The sequence below is a fragment of the Centropristis striata genome, chromosome 22 (assembly GCF_030273125.1).
Source record: "Centropristis striata isolate RG_2023a ecotype Rhode Island chromosome 22, C.striata_1.0, whole genome shotgun sequence".
In the NCBI taxonomy this organism is placed as follows: domain Eukaryota; kingdom Metazoa; phylum Chordata; class Actinopteri; order Perciformes; family Serranidae; genus Centropristis; species Centropristis striata.
Window position 1 is genome coordinate 22684596 of NC_081538.1, and position 17655 is coordinate 22702250.

The window sequence follows — 17655 nt, forward strand, 5'->3', positions numbered from 1 at the left end:
CAACGACTGGCATTCCTTTACATACACGACTTTGTTGTTAAATTGAGTTTGATTTCAAAACAGTCACAGTGTCGTATTTATACGAGCCCTCAGCTGTGTTGAAGGCCACAGGCTGAAACTTTTAGTTTCAGGATAAAGTTGTTCTCTGCTGGAGGTTTTGTTTTTAAAGCTACCTCCCTGCTTTGTGTCTTACACCAGCACCAAATAACATTCACAAAACCTTTATGATGACCCAGAAACCCTCCCAGTAGTAGCACAGCATAAACCCCTTTCCCATCAACACCTGTTCTGGTTCGTGTACCTCATTTTGGAGCATCGTGACAAAAATTAAAGTGGGTCTGAAGTTAGTTCCCAGCTGGAGTGGAAAAAATAGCAGGTTTTCTTTGACCTGAAGTACGAACTGAAGTGTTTCCTTTTCTACAGGAGGATGGAGAACTCAAGAAAGAAATCAGTGTGTAGTCTCATTAGTAGTTGACAGGTGATGAAGCTATTTGTGCTTTGCTTTTTGTAAATAGTTAAAGAATACTGCCATCTAGTGGTGATTTCTGTAGGCCGGAAAATTAAAGGAACTACATTTTCCACGGCTTAGACTTCAATAAAAACACATTTTAAAGTATTTTTTTAGATTTCTAAAAGTAAGTTATCTCAAATTGATTATTCTGAACTGTTTGTCTTAAATACATTTCTACAGTTTTAAATATTTTATTATAATTATATTCTTTGTAATTCCAGGAGTATTCCTTGTATATATTCATTTTTATAAGACCATTTATTCATTTTTTTAATGTTTATTGATGTAAGAATTTAATTTGGATTAAAGATTTTGAATAATTTTGAGCATGGCTTATGGTTCTATAAAAATAAATAAATCTTTGCTTGAAAAATGTATTTGACTGACTCTGAGGGGATCCCTTCTCTCCATTTTCCCCATTTAAATTATTTTTTGTTTGATCTCCCAAACGTCCCTCAAACCCCTTTCCCATCAACACCTGTTCTGGTTCGTGTACCTCATTTTGGAGCATCGTGACAAAAATTAAAGTGGGTCTGAAGTTAGTTCCCAGCTGGAGTGGAAAAAATAGCAGGTTTTCTTTGACCTGAAGTACGAACTGAAGTGTTTCCTTTTCTACAGGAGGATGGAGAACTCAAGAAAGAAATCAGTGTGTGGTCTCATTACTAGTTGACAGGTGATGAAGCTATTTGTGCTTTGCTTTTTGTAAATAGTTAAAGAATACTGCCATCTAGTGGTGATTTCTGTAGGCCGGAAAATTAAAGGAACTACAATTTCCACGGCTCAGTTTGGTGCAGCTGGAGACTCTGGCTTCATGTTTATCTATGCTTCTAGATAATTTAAGTTTGATTATCATTTTATATATCTCTTTGATTTTCTTTGGTTACAGCAAAGGCCTTTTTTGTTGGATGTGTCGGAAGAATCTGGATTTATTTTGATTAACAGCGAGAGTCACTCAACATCCAAGCTGAGTAAAAGCAAGCAAAATATTGGAAAAAATAACATTTTGGAAATGTCTGTATTTATTTAAATTCAGGCATCTAAAGCGACTTTTAGAACACAAGTAGTAGTAGAAGGAAGCTACAACAGTAGGGATTTGACCGAATCTGAATAATTGCCCGAATAATCATATAAAATAAAAACATATTTTTTGTATCTGAAGTATTTTATGATTAGTTATTTACCTATATTAAATCAGTTTGATGCTTTGAAGGCACAAAGATTACATTGGCAATAAATATTATAGGTTAGAAAATACAATTATTTGCTCAACTGAATGTGACTTTGAATATAAACCATCTGAATCTGAATTTGTTGGTTGAACAAATACAGATACAGATAATGATGTCTTTAGAAGTGGCTCCATGCTTGTTTTTTTTAATAAAAAACAAATATCTGTAATAATAACAGAACAAAAAAATCAGTTAATGACACTCAAAACTGAATTGTGAGTTGGTTTCTGAGCACAAATGTTCAAGAACCAGAGCTGGTTTGGTGGAAAAGGGGCCATAATGCAGCTCATCAACAAAGTGTGCCATTCACACAGACATGAGAGGAGCTACAGGGTTGAAGAGCGGGCGCTGCTGCCTGAGCTGCAGCTTACTGTAACTCATCTCAAAGTCCTTTTTAGTCCCCACGATAACGTCCAGGCTGCCGGAGCGCACGTCGTACCCGTAGGACGCCAGCTTCTGGATACGGTAAAGCACGATTTGCGTTGTGAGCTCCAGGACGTTCGGAGATTCCTTCACCTGCTCCATGCTCACTCCCACATCCATCAGTCCTTGGAAGCGTCCCACCAGCGTGGGCAGGGAGTAGTACAAGACGGCCGGGGAGCGGATGACTATTTGTTTGAGTTCGTCCTTGGAGCAGGTGAGAGCCCCCTCCAGGTACGCCAGCGCCTGCTGCATGGCCTCTGGCTGCAGCTCTGCGATGGAGGCTCTGAGGCTGCAGACCAGGTTCAGGAGCTCCTCCGTGGTGAAGCCCTGCTCCCTCAGGAAGCCCAGACTGTCCCTCCAGGCTTCAGCCGGCCGCAGCAGGATGTACGGGTTCTGGCTCAGGAGCTTCTGCAGCCAGACGCGCAGGTTCCCCTCGTCCCCGCCCAGGTCCAGGTAGGTCTCCCTCAGCGTGTGGATCACCTCCTTGTTGAGCTCCACCGGCCGGCTGAAGCTCTGCGGGGCGCTGGCCATCAGCTTGCCGATGATCCTGTTGCTGAGGCGGAGGCTCTGCAGGTAGAGGATGTTGGCCCGCTGGTTGTTGTGGTGGCTCACGGTGAAGAAAGAAGCCGGGAACTTTTCGATGATGCTCATCAGTTCGCGCCTGTTGGGGCATACCGACACCCAAAGGTCCCGCTGGGCGGCCACGTCCTCCGGCAGACACAGAACGGCTTCGGGGTGAGTCTCCAGGATGCGGGTGATCACTGTGGCGTCTGCACCCATGTCCCTGAGCAGGTCAACCGTCTCAGACACATACGCAGAGCTCTCAGACAGAACCCAGCCCTTGAACTTGCGTACCTTCCGGATGTCCACAGAGAGCTGATAGAGGGAGTCCACCGTGAGCTGGTTTTCCAGTCTTTTGTTGGGAGAAGCCACTGTGAAGGCCGAGGCAGAGGGGGCGCTGAGGAGCCTCACCCTCTGGCAGTAGGTGCACAGGGAGGAAGTGGTGACACGAAGCATTGTGGAGCTGCACGGAGAGCAAAGAACAGGTTTCAGTACAGTGATGGTCGAAGGTCACACCTTTGTCCTAATTTGAAAGTCTTGAAAGTTTGGTTAATGATTCATTTTATGTTTGCAGAGTAAGGAATATGCTTGAAGTAAAGTTTAGCCCTTGGAAAATGCTACATTTTAAACATAATCTCATGTTTCATCTACACAGTAATAAAAAAACAAACATCCTCTTATCATATTTGTTTTTTGTCTCGTGGCGTCTTACACCAGAAGCAGAGACGACACTAAATGAGAAAGTAAAAGAGCTGTATGTGACTTTAAAGTGTGTTACTCTGCAGTAGCTTTTAACCATTTTTGTATACAAATGCAGTAAAAATGGTGTGAAATTGCATGTAGGGGGTATCTTGGGGTAGGACCACATTAATAACAACCGAGTCTAACACAAACCTTGGGAAAACACCACAGAAAGTTATTTTTAAAAATGCCAATCAGTTTACTTAAAGCTATGCTGACATATTGAGATTATCCCAAAAGCCAAGCATATATAATTTACTTCAAAAGAAGACAAAGAAAATCAGCAAATATTGGCATTTAAGAAGCCCGGACCAATGCATTTTCTGAGTTTTTGATTAAGGATCTAGTATTTCATAAGAAAAAAAGAAAAAAAATATTGTAAAAAAGTCAGTCAAATATATCTTTTTTAATTTACCGAACTATCTTTTTCTAAATTTCCTCCTAAACTTCACAACCCTTGATCCTTACACTCTTGCACTCTAGATCTATTTAATTCAACATTTCACTCAAAAATGTCCAAGATTTATTTTTTCAAACCACATATTTAACGACACAAACACCACCTTTTTTTTGGGACTCATACAACCAAATTATAAGATTTCCACTAAAGTTATGACCCTTGAGTTCACTGCAGGTCCCACATTGTTGTCCTTACACAACAAAAGCCTATAAATGCAAAGAAATAAAGGCACATTTATATGTGAATCAGGAGAATTAAGTGTAAAGTTTTGATTAAAATGCATGAAAAACACATGTCCTCAAGCCTGGATCAAACAGAGGGAACACTATGTCCTAACTGCTGGCTGGCACATACAATGTTGCATGTTTTTGTGCACTATAACACAGGCTACGCTGAAAAGAGCACCTATACGCAACACAATACATATATAAAGCATGCAAAACACGGTGATAAAGCTGAAAAACACAGACAGAAATAAAGTATGTTCATATGAAAAAAATAATCATGAATCAGGTCATTTTTTACCAGCTTCCGAGCCTTGCAGCAGGGCTATTCCGATTATCACACCAACTGCTCCGCTTTCATAACAAGAGGAGGAGCTGGGCGGAGTCACAGAGCAACAGAGGAGAAGCACATGGGAGGCATGTGCAGCCCGGAGGGGGGCGGTGTTAACTCCAGTCCCGCCTATTTGACCATTTAGGGCAGCGGGCACATGTTTTGTCCGTGGTTTTACACCGACCTCCATCAATGTGCAGGGTAGAATCATACTGTGTTGGTGATATTATCCAAAATAACAGAGCTGCTCCGCTGGTGATAGCTTTCTGTCATTTTCAACCATACAGTCTATGTTTTCAACCCTTAACCTGGCTGTGCGCTGTAGCTAAACTATGAGCTAACACAGGCTAATATGTGACGTAATCGATTCACAGCATGACATAATTAACAGCTAGGTTAACTTTACATGTCTGACACATCCCTAGAACTATTTAGTTTATAAATGATGTGTTTTTATTGAGATATTACGTTATCCTCGCCCTCATAAAGCCGAAAATACAAAGTTGCATTCACTTAATTATGACATTCAATCCGTTGCAATCTTTTTCTGGCTGCGTATTGAAGCTAAACTGTAAGCTAGCAGGTACGTTAACGTTAAGGGTTTCACAACTTTATATTGTAAACAGTGGCGGTTCTACACAGGGGCCTCCAGGGGCCACTGCCCCTGTGAAGAAGCCTTTGGCCCCTGCTGTGGCCCCTGTGTCAAATTAATAATAAAATGATCAATTTATAACAATGAACAATGGAACAATTCTAACCTTTTTTTTTTGTTCAAACAATATCTCATTTTACACAAAAGGAACCCAGAATGTTACATTGTATAATAGTTTAACTCTCTGGAGTCTTATAGGGCTATTTGGTCCATTTTTAAATCTCTTTCATGTCTTTACGTGTCTTTTTTGGTAATTTGTGTCTTTTTTTGGTAATCTTGTGTCTGTTGTTGTGTCTTTTTTAGTTATTTTGTGTCTTTTTTTTGTCATTTTGTGTCTTTTTTTGTCATTTTTATGTCTTCTGTGGGGTTTTTTGTTATTCTGTCTTCTCATTTTGTGTCTTTTTTGGTCATTTTGTGTATTTTTTTGGTCATTTTTTGTCTTTTTCAAGACATTCAAAGATTTTTAATGCTTAAATATAATTTTTGCCATTTTTTCATGTGTTATTGTGCCCCTCTGATTAAACACTGGCCCCTCCTTGGCCCCCACAGTAAAATTGGTCTAGAACCGCCACTGATTGTAAGGTTAACTTTACAAGTCCGACCCAGCCCCTAAAACTTTATAAAGTTGGATTAGATGTGTATTGATGTATATTACGTTACCGTTATTGTGGCAAAGCCGAAAAATATCAAAGCTAGCATTTCTTAGTTATGAATTTCTGACCGTTGCAGTTCTTTTCCGGTGTTATGGTTTAACTGGTGACCGTGTCAACTGGTGGCTTTCAGCAGAGCGCGTCTGCGGTTGACGTAATTACAACAGCTGTCGAAAAATTGGTTTAAATTGGCTCAATTGATCATTGACGTAAAACATGTATATTCAAACAGACCCCCACAGATCAGAAATTAATTTTGACTTTGCAATAAAAAGCTTAATAGAGGAGTTGGAAAGAGAGAAACAAAGAGGGACAGCTACGTATGTTCGAAACGTTTCAGCAGCTGGCTTCAAGTTAACAGGGTGACCAGTTAAAACGTAACACCGGTTGTAAAGCTAAACTTTAAGCTAAGTTTAGTCCACTTATCTGGTCTTAAATCAGTCTTTAAAAAAACTGGGAGTAGCATAAAGTCGGCATGTCAGTAAAGGGGAGACTCGAGGGTACCCTGAGAATTATTTTCATTCAGATATCATGAGGTTTAGAGGTCAAGGGACCCCTTTGAAAATGTCCATGAGAGTTTTGTCTTGCTAAAATTTTTAAAACCTTACTTTGGGGCGTTATATCGCTCATTTCATAACATGGCTTGTACCAATTTATTCTTTAGATCTTCTAGTTTCATATGACACTAGTATCTTCTGTGTTGCATAGACTAGACCAGACTAGAGGCCAAAAAAACAGATGATATTAATTAGTTCCAATGTTTTTCTTTTTGTATATCACACAGGTAATTGTGGAAAAGAAGATGACTCGAACTATCGGGAATATAACAGGCAGCTTCAAACTCTCTCCTGGCTTTGCAATCAAATTTTAGGTTGCATATACAGTATTTTGATGGGTGAGTAAATATAGAATTAATTTCTCTCTTTCTTTTTTATATGTATTTATTTTGTATTTTTAGTGTATGCCTATTTAAATGTATTCTTTCAATAGAGTCACTACCTGGACTCCCAATGAAGGAAATCCTCATTGGATTTTTAACAATCCTTCTCTTACTTTTTTGATCAAAAACATTGATTTGAAGCTCAATTCTGAATCTGTCCTGTAAATTGTTTCCCAAAAAAATGAAATATAGATAGAAATTTAAAATACTTCAGTTAATTGAGCAGTTAAGATACAGATTTTGTAACACTGTCTATAACATAAGAGGTACATTAATAATAAGTAGAATTCAAAACATATTAGCTATATATGCTATAATATATAAATCTATTGCCAAATGTTGTTATTATTGCAGGAATGGTATCATACAATATTTACTGTAAAGGAGAGAAGTACTTCACTGTAATGCACAATTCTGACCAGGAGAGGTCACTGTGCACTAGTTCTGTCCGCAAAAGTATAACTGCTTCTTTCCATCAACTGCACAGACTCTTTCTATCTGAAAAAAGTTCAATTTAATGACTCAGTCAAGAGACAAGCACTGACATGAAAATGACTGATTTAATCTGGATGCTGGTTCTTTATTTATATCTAAAAACGTCAGGATGTTAGGGGTGATTTTTAACTGATAGATATCACAATGAAACTTCCCCAGTTCGTTATTTACATTAAGACAAAAGTTTTTTGCATTACAAGTCGTCTAAAATGTTTTGTTTAGACATGCAAACAAGGTGTGAACTCATTAACTCATCATTTATTAGCACTTATCCCTACACTACTCACCATAGCTTTTATATAATCCTGATCTGTATTTACCCTGTAATTTATATTCACACCTTTTGCTTCTATTTTTGTTGTGTGAATTTCGTCGTTGTGGGATCAATAAAGTATAATCTAATCTTATCTAAATAAGAACTAATTTGCATATATTTTCAGGACATTGGATAATGAGAAAGTTATTATTCTATTTTGTATATATATATTATATTATATTCAAAGTTTTTATCAGAAAGAAATTGGAATATCTCCTTTTATCATTTCATAAATCAGTAAACACACAATTAAAAATAAATAAATCTATTTTCGTCATGTTTTCAGGAACAAAAAGTTCTATAAATCTGGGTAAGAATAATATGTAGACAAACCCCTCTGTAAAAACCTTCAGAATAAAGATAGGAATAAAACCTTTGGTGTCTGTGAGTGGAGCTGAAGTTGAGATTTATGGCTCAGACCATGAGGAAAAAACTCAATTTGAGAAAACGGACTTTAAAGGTTTTTATACATTATTGATGGAAAGTTGGAGCTTTCTAACAATTCCTGTTTAGACTACATTCACGGTAACACAAGCTGCAATAGAACGCTTTTTGAATTTAGGAGAAATCTACAAAACATAGTAAAATATACACCTAAAACTTTGTTTTGGATGTTTTCTCTCCACTGTTCTAAAAGTGTTATGTTATGGGAGAAAAATAACCCCAAAATTGCATGAAAAAACATGTTTTTGCCTGTAGTGTCCCACCTTAAAAACTTCTGAAGCTGTTGCATTACTGTGTCACTCTATTTGTTCATTCTGAGAGTTTGTCTCCTATTTATAGCTCTCGTCATTTGTTGCCTTTCTTCGCCGATGGACACAGTTGTCCCTTGCTACCGCCTTGATTATACTGGAACCACCTGCTGTCCTCATGTTGTGCACAGGCATGTTTCAGTGGAGCTCAGTCCACTCTGGGAGGAGACAGACGTGAGACATTCCCCTCAGGAATTAAGATTTGTTTTTGGTCCTCTGAGGCGACAATCATCTCCACTCAGAGCTCCAGAAGACTAATATTCAGACTGAAATTTAACCCCCTGGGTGTAAAGCGTTATATGCCGCGTACACTCACTGTAGAATAACGTCAGGATTTTATTCTAAGGAGGCGCATGTTACAGTTTAATTGAGATTCTCAGACGCTACACAGCACCTGTCTCTCCCCGTCAGTTATCTCATCATCTACAAACTGTGTGTGTGTCCTTTTCCACTGATCACTCAAGACTGGGGAGCATGAATTCTTGACATCAGCATTTAAGTGTTGCAGCGTGGGAGCGATTACACTTTAATCCGCGCTGCGCTGAAAGCCGAAAGCCTCCGATAGCAAGAATGTTTTAATTACATTCCAAAGTGGAGACGAGGCCGGAGCAGTAAAGCTCGCCTTGCACGTCATTGTTCTTACTGACGATGCAAGGGTTGTATGTGCAACCTGTAGAATGCACCGACTGACTGCGATAACAATAAGAGTTTTACAGATAAAGACAAATAATTAATAGACAGAGATAGTCTTTTTTATTTACAGAATATAAAGTGTTTTTTTTCTAAATCAATCAGTTTGTTTATGCAGGATATTCACATGACAGCTGTAACTTCCCGTCATTAAAATCCTCACCAGCTCTGACTTACTTAAGAGATTGCAGTGTGCTTAGTTTGTGTAAATTCTTAAACACCCCAAGCTTCGCCACAGTGGCTTTTAAACTATAATAATGGATTAGCAAGTTCCCCAAATTGTGATCCATAGTTTTCTCTACTTGTCCTCTATATATCGGCTTCCACACCTCATTCTCTTGCAGGGTGTGACAGTAATGGTTGTCAGGTTGTCATTTTATGAAATTTACATTTAATAACTAGTTTTTGGCCTTTGGCTGCCACCGGTGGCAAAAAAACTTAAGATACATACGAAATAGGGATGGCAAGCAGCTAAGAGTGAAACAATAGCAAAAGATAAAGCTGTGGCATCATTGCAGAAACCAACATTATCAACAGAGGTCAGAGGTCTGCTGAATAAAACCAGTAAAAACACTAAATCTGTTTCATGCTAAAATTCAGTGTCTCTCTGATGCTGTTCAGAAGAGTGGCTTCTAGCTGAGTTGCTGCTAACATTTGCTCAGCTTGTTTCTTTAAAAGTGTTGATTGTTTGGAGTGTGGATTGTTCACGTCCTCATAAATTAACACTGTGCACCTGCAAGATTCAATATGTATGTAACCTAGAGCTGTGAATCAGCAGAGGCCCCACGATACGATTTTATGCCGATACTTGAGTCACGATACGTTATTATTGCGATTTTAAGCATTTTGCGATATGGTGGGTATTGCGATACAATATATTGCGATTTAACTGTTTAACTTCATTTTGTGTCCACAAAATTAAATTCAGTCAAGAATTGTTTTGTCAAATAAGAGAAAATTCTCAGTCTGTTCATCTCACTTCAGTCTTTTTATTTCTCCACAATGAGAGTCAAACCCACAGACTGACCAACAAAGTATTCAGTCAAACTGAACTAAACTGATATCAAACATGTATGGACGACAACAACTGCAGCATTTTCTCAAACTTTACTCAATTTTAAGCTTCACTGCTCTGTATAGCTTCGATACGGCTGTGTCCGTGAAATAACTTGGCGACAGAGTCACATAACTGGGTTCCAGTGTCTTTAGCATGAAGCCAAAACCATCGTAATTTGCAGCTTTATTTCGACAACTATCTGACACGATATCCTGACGCACATGGTACCTGTAGATTCCTTAGATCATCTTGTTTCATATGATACCAGTATTTTCCTAAAAGTGAGCCCACTACGGCCTCCAGAAAACTACTTGGCGGCCATGAATTGATATAATATAGCCTCGCAAAATATCGTGATACCATGCTGTGGCGATTTTTTTCCCCCAGGAGCAGTGTAAGGTTGTATGTACCGGTATGTCTGCGCACAGTGGAAAATTATGGGAAAAAATGAGTGGGGATGGAACAAATGACGTGTTTTGTCCACCAGTCATCAGACGCCTGAGCGGGCTAAGCTATTTTATCACCTTTTGCCTAACCTTTAGATCAACCTCCTCAAGGACAGAAAACTTAGTTAGTTCTTAGAATAGTTCCTCTTCTGGTGGGAGAGGACTTACTCTGAAACAAGAGCTAAAAAAGTTCCACAACAGTTCCTGAGGTGTAGTCACAATAAAAAGCAGCTTCATAGAACTATGAAAACGCTCCCCCCGGTCTGAAAACACCTCAAATATAAGACGACTAAAAACGGCAACCACATTAACAGTTTCACCCTGGCTGCCACTGTTAAAAGTTATTGTCGGCTCAGTAGGCCTTTTAAAGTGTGGATGTTATTTGTCCTGGAAGATACTACATGTTGCTTTGTGGGACTGGAAAGCACAAGTGTGTGTGCATCTGTTGTGTATCTGAAATAGTCTCTCATCCTGTCCTTACAAAGGAATGAGGCGGCGCTGTAGGGTCAGAGCAGAGAGCAGGGGGGGTCCATAGGGGATAAGTGGGGGTGTGTGGCCGACAAGGTTTGGAGAGGAGAGAAAATAGACCATTCCATCTGTCTCAAAATCTGCCCTGCTGCTGACCCACACTCTGGAGACTGTGGTCATCCTGCGGCGGTCACATGGTGAAGACGAGTCCTTAAAAACCCCCGAGCTGCACGCCCGAGACCCCAGTCCTCTCCAGACACCAGCTGGTCTTGGTGTTCATCTTGCTTTCTTCCCTCGAAAGCCTCCAAGGTACCATCATGTCAGACACTGAGGAGATCGTGGAGGAGTACGAGCAGGAGGAGGAGGAGGAAGAAGAGGAGGAGGTGAACGAGGTAGAAGAAGAAGAAGAAGTTGAAGAAGAGAAGCAGGAGGATGATGAAGCAGAGAAGAATGAACCCGAGGAGGAGTCCAAGTGGCGGCCGAAGACGACTTATGTGCCGAACATCGCTCCTCCGAAGCTCCCAGATGGTGAGAAAGTGGATTTTGACGACCTGCACCGCAAAAGGGTAGAGAAGGACTTCAACGACCTCCAGACGCTGATCGAGTCTCATTTCTCCACCCGCCAGAAGGAGGAGGAAGAGCTCCTCGCGCTGCGCGACCGCATCGAACGCCGCCGATCGGACAGAGCCGAGCAGCAACGCCTCCGCGCCGAGCAGGACCGCGAGCGCCAAACCAAGCTGGTGGAGGAGAGGACGAGGCGCGAGGAGGAGGCCGCCAAGCTGCGCGCCGAAGAGGAGGCGAAGAAGAAGATGATCTTCACCAACAAGTCGTTCGGCGGCTACCTGCAGAAGGTGGACCAGGGCAAGAAGGGCAAGAAGCTGACGGCGCGGGAGGAGAAGAAGAAGGCGCTGATGGAGCGCAGGAAGCCGCTCAACATCGACCACCTGAGCCAGGAGAAGCTGGCGGAGAAGGCGCAGGACCTGTGGCAGTGGCTGCACCAGCTGCACGCCGAGAAGTTCGAGCTGGCCGAGAAGCTCAAGAGGCAGAAGTACGACATCTACGTGCTCCGGAACCGAGTCAGCGACCACCAGAGGGGCTCCAAGGCATCCAAGACCTCCCGCGGGGCCAAGGGCAAGTCTGGATCCTGGAAGTAAACGGACTGCAGAGTTGTTTCGGGACTTTTTTGTCTCCTGTTTTCAACCTGTAAAAGATGTCCCAGGGATTGTGTGTGGAAATGAGGTGGAACTCAGGGTGGGATCGGAGCACATGAAGTTAATCCTAAACATCTTAAATGATGTATAAATATCTAATTAATCACTAGAGCCTGGTTGATATGGGATCTTTAAGAGTGATAGAGATTTTAGAGTGGAAAAATTCAATGATTACAGATATAAAGTAGTGAATTTTTTAGCTAGAATAAAAAAAGATAGTGGATTTTGCACAATTTTTGCACCAATAGTGCTTTAAACAGGTACTCAGAAGGCTCCTTTCTTACTAAAATAACTTAAAAAAATTAATTATACATTATACTTACATTAGCAGCCAATTCTGGAAACTGAGAAAATTAAGAATAAATAAATATTTAAATAAATCTAAAAATCAGTACTGTATGTTCAATTTCTGTCAACAGTATAAATAAAAAACACATAAAAATAAAATAAATAGCTAAATAGCATACATTATATTTACATTGTTTTACATTGTCAGCCAGTTCTGGAAATGAAAACTGAGAAAATAAAGAATAAATAAATAAATATGAAAATCAATCTAAAAGTCAGTACTGTTTGTTCAATATATGTCAAGAATGTTAAAAAAAAATACATAAAAATAATATAAACAGCTTAACAACAACTAAATTACTTCAAGCATAATTTCCTGCATTTTATGTTTAACTATTTGCTAAATCATGGAATTTCAAGGAAAAATCAAAAATAAATATGGCTTTTATCTGTTTTTACAAATAATCTCTTCATAAATTATTGATATATAACAGTATATTGGTCATAGGCCAATATTTGCTGATAATATCGGTCGGGCTCTGGTTTGTTTTGTGGTTACTTTTATTTGCATACCAACAGTAATATCTTCTGTACAGTTGCTTCAAACAGGATTTGTTTTATCTGCTTGCAAACTTTTTTTCCTTAACATATTCTAAAATCTGTCATTATTGGTTTAAAAGTCTTCAATTTAGGTGCCAAAATCTAATTTGTGTCCAATAAATCAAAGCACATTTTAATATCATTCAGACTCAAGTGATGTTTTTATAACTGTGAAATAATCCCAAGAAACCTCTTTTAACTTGTCACAATTGGCTAATGCAGCAGAATTGTGCTAACTTTTTTTAGTCGTGATACTTACAGTAATTGAATGACTGGTAAAGAGTCATTTTGTCTGTGTTAAGATCTAACAGGTGCTGCACAGCTGACTTTTTAAGGAGCTAATTTAATCTCTGAGGCTTGCAGTGTTTTTAGCAGAAAGAGCCAACTGTTGAGTGAAAGGTCGAGCCCCGACCTCCACAGGCTGCAGAGAGTGTTTGATGTTGGGCTGGGCTTTACTGTTTAACCTGTCTTTTATAACGCCTTACCAGGATGTTTTTTGTCGGTTTTGTAGCCAAAATTCAACAAAAATGCAGCTTTTTTTAAATTTTACAACCGCAAACCGTACATGCATGTATAATGACACGTGTGCTATTTTTAGAATGATCCACTCCGCGAACTCTGTATCGCGAACAGTGAAACGATCATATGGGTTGCTATGGATGGTATTGAAAAACGACCTATTCTGTCCTTTAGGATCGAGATCTTGTTGTGATTACTCCATTAATTTAGTTCACCTGCACCAGTAAACTGCTCCAAAAATAAATAAATAAATAAGTTAGGGCTGGGCAATATGGCCAAAATCTTCTGTCCTGATATAAGTAATTTCATATCTCAGTAACGATATATATCATGATAAAGCATGTTTTCTGGTTATTTGGTTAATTCATTGTCTATATGAAATAACTAAAGCCTATTTTTGTCTATTGTAATTTTTCTAAATGACGTAAACCTTCGGCCGCTGGTTTTTGACACTGCAATACAAACATTATAGAAAATTATATACAACAACATTTTTATATTGTTCAAGTGATATATATATATTGTCATATTGCCCAGCCCCAGTGCTTGTTAGTATCACGATATGGTGCCAATGAAAGACGATAAATTATTGTATTGAATTATTGCCCAGCCCTACATAATCTTTAATCAACAAGAGCCAGTTCATTGAGTTTTTGTTGTTGTTGTCCTGATGACAAGTGAAATGATTATTAGATATTTAATCAGATCGTTCTGAGCATTGAGCCTCTAACTCGATATAAATTGAATAACTAATGTTACAATATCGAAGTGACATATATTAATTAATCAACCAATTAATCAAACTTCTATAGAATGTTTCGTGCATGTTAGTGCAGTTCACAGATGACGAGCTGATAATAAGACAGAAAAGTGTTAAAAAAAAAAAGATTAAAACAATTGCACCAGGACATTAAAAATGAATAAATGATGATTAGATCTAAAAGCTATAATATAATTTTATAGTATAATATAGTAGTAAAGAACTAGATAATAAGACAAAGATCAACAGGCAAGATAATATGACATTTAAATACAATAAAATTGATTTATAAGCTAGAATAAAAACTAGATAAAATAAATAAGAGACAAAACAAACAAATAAAATTGATAAGAGGGATACAAATATTTAAAAAAAATAATGATTATAATAACAGATTAAGAGGAGCAACATTTGACAAAATAAATGATAATAAAATAATGTTAAAAATATAATAAAAGACATTCTTTATATATTGCAGTCTGACTGGATAAGTATATGTAAAAAAATTAAAAAATTAAAAAACTTAAATAAGTAATAATATTAATTAAAATAGTTTAAGAAAAATCCTCTTTTTCTTTCTATTTCTATTTTCATTTATCAGGAGGATACTGGAGTAAATAATAGGCTGCCAAAAACGCTCTGAAACGCATAACACAACTTTATCTTTCTTTAGATTTATATATGTTTCTTTATGTTTCATCAAGTATTTTATTTTTCTAAAGATAATAATAAAAATTAGCATATTTGAATGGCCAGACAAGTGCTATATATATCGGATGTATTATTATACTTCTTCTTCTTCTTCTTCTTCTTCTTCTTATTCCTTTAGAATCACAACATTTCTCCTTTTTGGCATTAATATTATCTAAATCTTTGAAAAAACAACATTTCAATCTAATTAAATTAAATAAAAAATCCAGTTTGATAATTTAAAATCTTAAAACCACACTGCAGTTATCTAACTTACTATACATATACTATGCATGATTTAACAGCATTATAGTCCTAAATGATCTTCCTGCTGTAGGTCAAATGAATGTCAAAGCAGTGAAAGAATTTGTCCACTAGGTGGCACCAGAGCACCAGTTTGTAGCAAACAGCTTTTAATACACAGTTCTGGAAGAAAGGACACGACATAACTGAACGTTTACCAGTGAAAAACATGTTTTGTATTCATTAGATTGTAAAAAGAACTAAGGCAGATACGTTTTCATACATTATATTAAAACTAATTGGAAAACCTTTAACCCAGAAAGTAAAACTTGAATTAAATTTATTGTTGTTGAATAACCCATTATAACATGCAGCAGGTATAATAATATCAACTTTTATCTGTATAGCACCTTTTGAAACAAGGTGACGAGATGCTTGGCAATAAAACAAAAGACAATTAAAAACACATAATAAAACAATTCAAAATAAGTAAAAGAAAAGAAAAAGACAAGAAAAGGCAATATGATAAAACTGAGTTTTAAGAAGGGGCAATAATAAAGTGAGACTGGTCTCCCCTCAAAAACGACCCCATAGATCGTTTGTACAGGCAGCAAAATACGACGCATATTTACGTTTTAGACTGTCCTCTGTTGCCCTCTAGTGGCTGTAATAATTGTGAATGACGGAAATGCAGAGTTTCAATGGCCGAATTTGCATTCAGGGTGGATGGATGGTTTGAACAGACGTTGGACTTTCACCCAGGAGAACGGGGTTCCTGTCCCATGCAAAAACAAAAGTCAACAATTTGATTTAAACATCACTTCTGTGATGTTTAAATCCTCATGGTTTGTGCATCAAATTGTTACATAACTGTCACGTCGTCCCCGTAACTACTTCACTTCATTTACGTACATTTATTTATTATAGTACATTTTTATCTATAGAGCACTTTTCAAAACACTTACAAAGTGCTTTACAAAGACAAGTTAAAAACAGACAAAAAAGCTAAAGTTCAAGTAAAACATCTTTCCTAGCACCACACGATTCTACTCCTTAAAGAATTGTCACAAGCACTTATTGATGCACTAATAGCTCTTACTGCACTATACCTTGATTGTTTGCTTTTTTCTTCCTGTAAGTCGCTTTGGATAAAAGCGTCTGCTAAATGACTAAATGTAAATGTAAATTTAAAACCTCGGGGTCCTGACTGCAAACGCTCTGTCCCCCTTAGTCTTCTCCCAGGCCTCTGGAACAGAACAGTCAGGAGACCTCTTCACTGTTTAAACTGTCTTTTATAATGCCTTAGCAGGGAGATTTTTGCCCTAAACATAGATTGGTGGGTTTGTAGCCTAAATTAAAAAAATAATTGAGAATCTGTCAGTTCTTTCCGTGTCCCAGTAGGGTGAGGTTTCCCGTGTTAAGTCAAGTAGTCAGCAGATCGGATGGAGTTTGGAAGTTCGTTCCACCACCGGGGCACTACAGAGGAGAAGAGTCTAGTTTGAGACGTAGAGCCCTTCCCGTCATTCACTTGAGGAGCGTAGTGGGCGGGAGGGTTTTCGGACCTGAAGTTCAGATATGCAGTTGCTATTTTGTAGGCAAGAGACAAGGCTTTGAATTTGATTCGGGCTGCGATTGGGAGCCAGTGCAGAGAGATGAGAAGCGGAGTGACGTGCTCTTTTACTTTTATAACCCTCTGCTCTGTACCGCTCATATGTGTCATTTTGGGTGGCATTGACATTGGAGATCTTGTTGAATAAAGCCCATTACACTGATCAAATCTGGAGAAAAAATGACTTTTTCTCATGTCTGCATGGGAGAGAAATGACTTGATTTTGTACAGACGTGCTGTCTTTGTCCGTGCACGCCACTTATCCATTTAAATATGTTCAGACAGACTCTAATAGAGGTTGAACACAACAACAGTAAGCCGGTGAACTGCAGCAGAACATTTCTCCCCCCGGCCGTCACTCAGGCTCGGACTGTAGATGCCTTACCGCTGTTTCGCTGTCATGGCCGTGACGAGCCATTAAAGCCTTCCAGGCACAGCAGTATGCCAACAGGTTACCATAGAGACAGGGAGAGGCCATCAACACGCCCACTGTATTGATGGTGTTGTGAAAAATGCCCGACCGGTGTTTCTACATGCCGGTGCATCAATCGACCGGCCGTGTCTCAGCGGGGAACAAAGATATTCCCCAAACTCTGCAGTTAATTAGAAAACAAGCTGCTGCTGGATGTTGATTCAGTTCATCTACACCTGCTGCTGCTGCCGCTCGGCTCTGAGTCCTGCTTTAGGTTTTGAAATGCACTTTACGGTGATGCACTCATATCAAAAAGGCTCTGTGTGTGTTTGCACCAAGAACAGCAGCTGCAGGCTCATCAGGGGGGCGTCGTCTGC

The 17655-nt window shown here is 38.7% G+C and overlaps 2 protein-coding genes and 1 long non-coding RNA gene across 3 annotated transcripts in view; 2 read left to right on the forward strand and 1 right to left on the reverse strand.

Annotated features, from left to right (window-relative positions):
- Nucleotides 1-1869: 1869 nt before the first annotated feature.
- LOC131960769 (transcription termination factor 2, mitochondrial-like) lies at nucleotides 1870-4478 on the reverse strand. The gene is made up of 2 exons (XM_059326041.1): nucleotides 4451-4478; nucleotides 1870-3187 (listed from the first exon to the last, which is right to left on the reverse strand). The coding sequence occupies exon 2, from the start codon at nucleotides 3178-3180 to the stop codon at nucleotides 2047-2049; it is 1134 nt and encodes a 377-aa protein (XP_059182024.1). The 5' UTR covers nucleotides 3181-3187; nucleotides 4451-4478; the 3' UTR covers nucleotides 1870-2046.
- Nucleotides 4479-5009: 531 nt separating this feature from the next.
- Nucleotides 5010-17655, forward strand: part of LOC131960615 (uncharacterized) — a 34883-nt gene continuing 22237 nt past the window's right edge. Inside the window, exons 1-2 of the long non-coding RNA XR_009389714.1 lie at nucleotides 5010-5063; nucleotides 6567-6677. This is a non-coding gene — a long non-coding RNA (uncharacterized LOC131960615). The remainder of the gene's footprint in view (nucleotides 5064-6566; nucleotides 6678-17655) is intronic.
- tnnt2c (troponin T2c, cardiac) lies at nucleotides 11246-12100 on the forward strand. Its single transcript, XM_059325869.1, has one exon. The coding sequence runs from the start codon at nucleotides 11264-11266 to the stop codon at nucleotides 12098-12100; it is 837 nt and encodes a 278-aa protein (XP_059181852.1). The 5' UTR covers nucleotides 11246-11263.

Excerpts from the sequence above, each read along its gene's own strand:
- LOC131960769 (XM_059326041.1), bottom strand. The coding sequence starts at position 3,180 with ATGCTTCGTGTCACCACTTCCTCCCTGTGCACCTACTGCCAGAGGGTG.
- tnnt2c (XM_059325869.1), top strand. The coding sequence starts at position 11,264 with ATGTCAGACACTGAGGAGATCGTGGAGGAGTACGAGCAGGAGGAGGAG.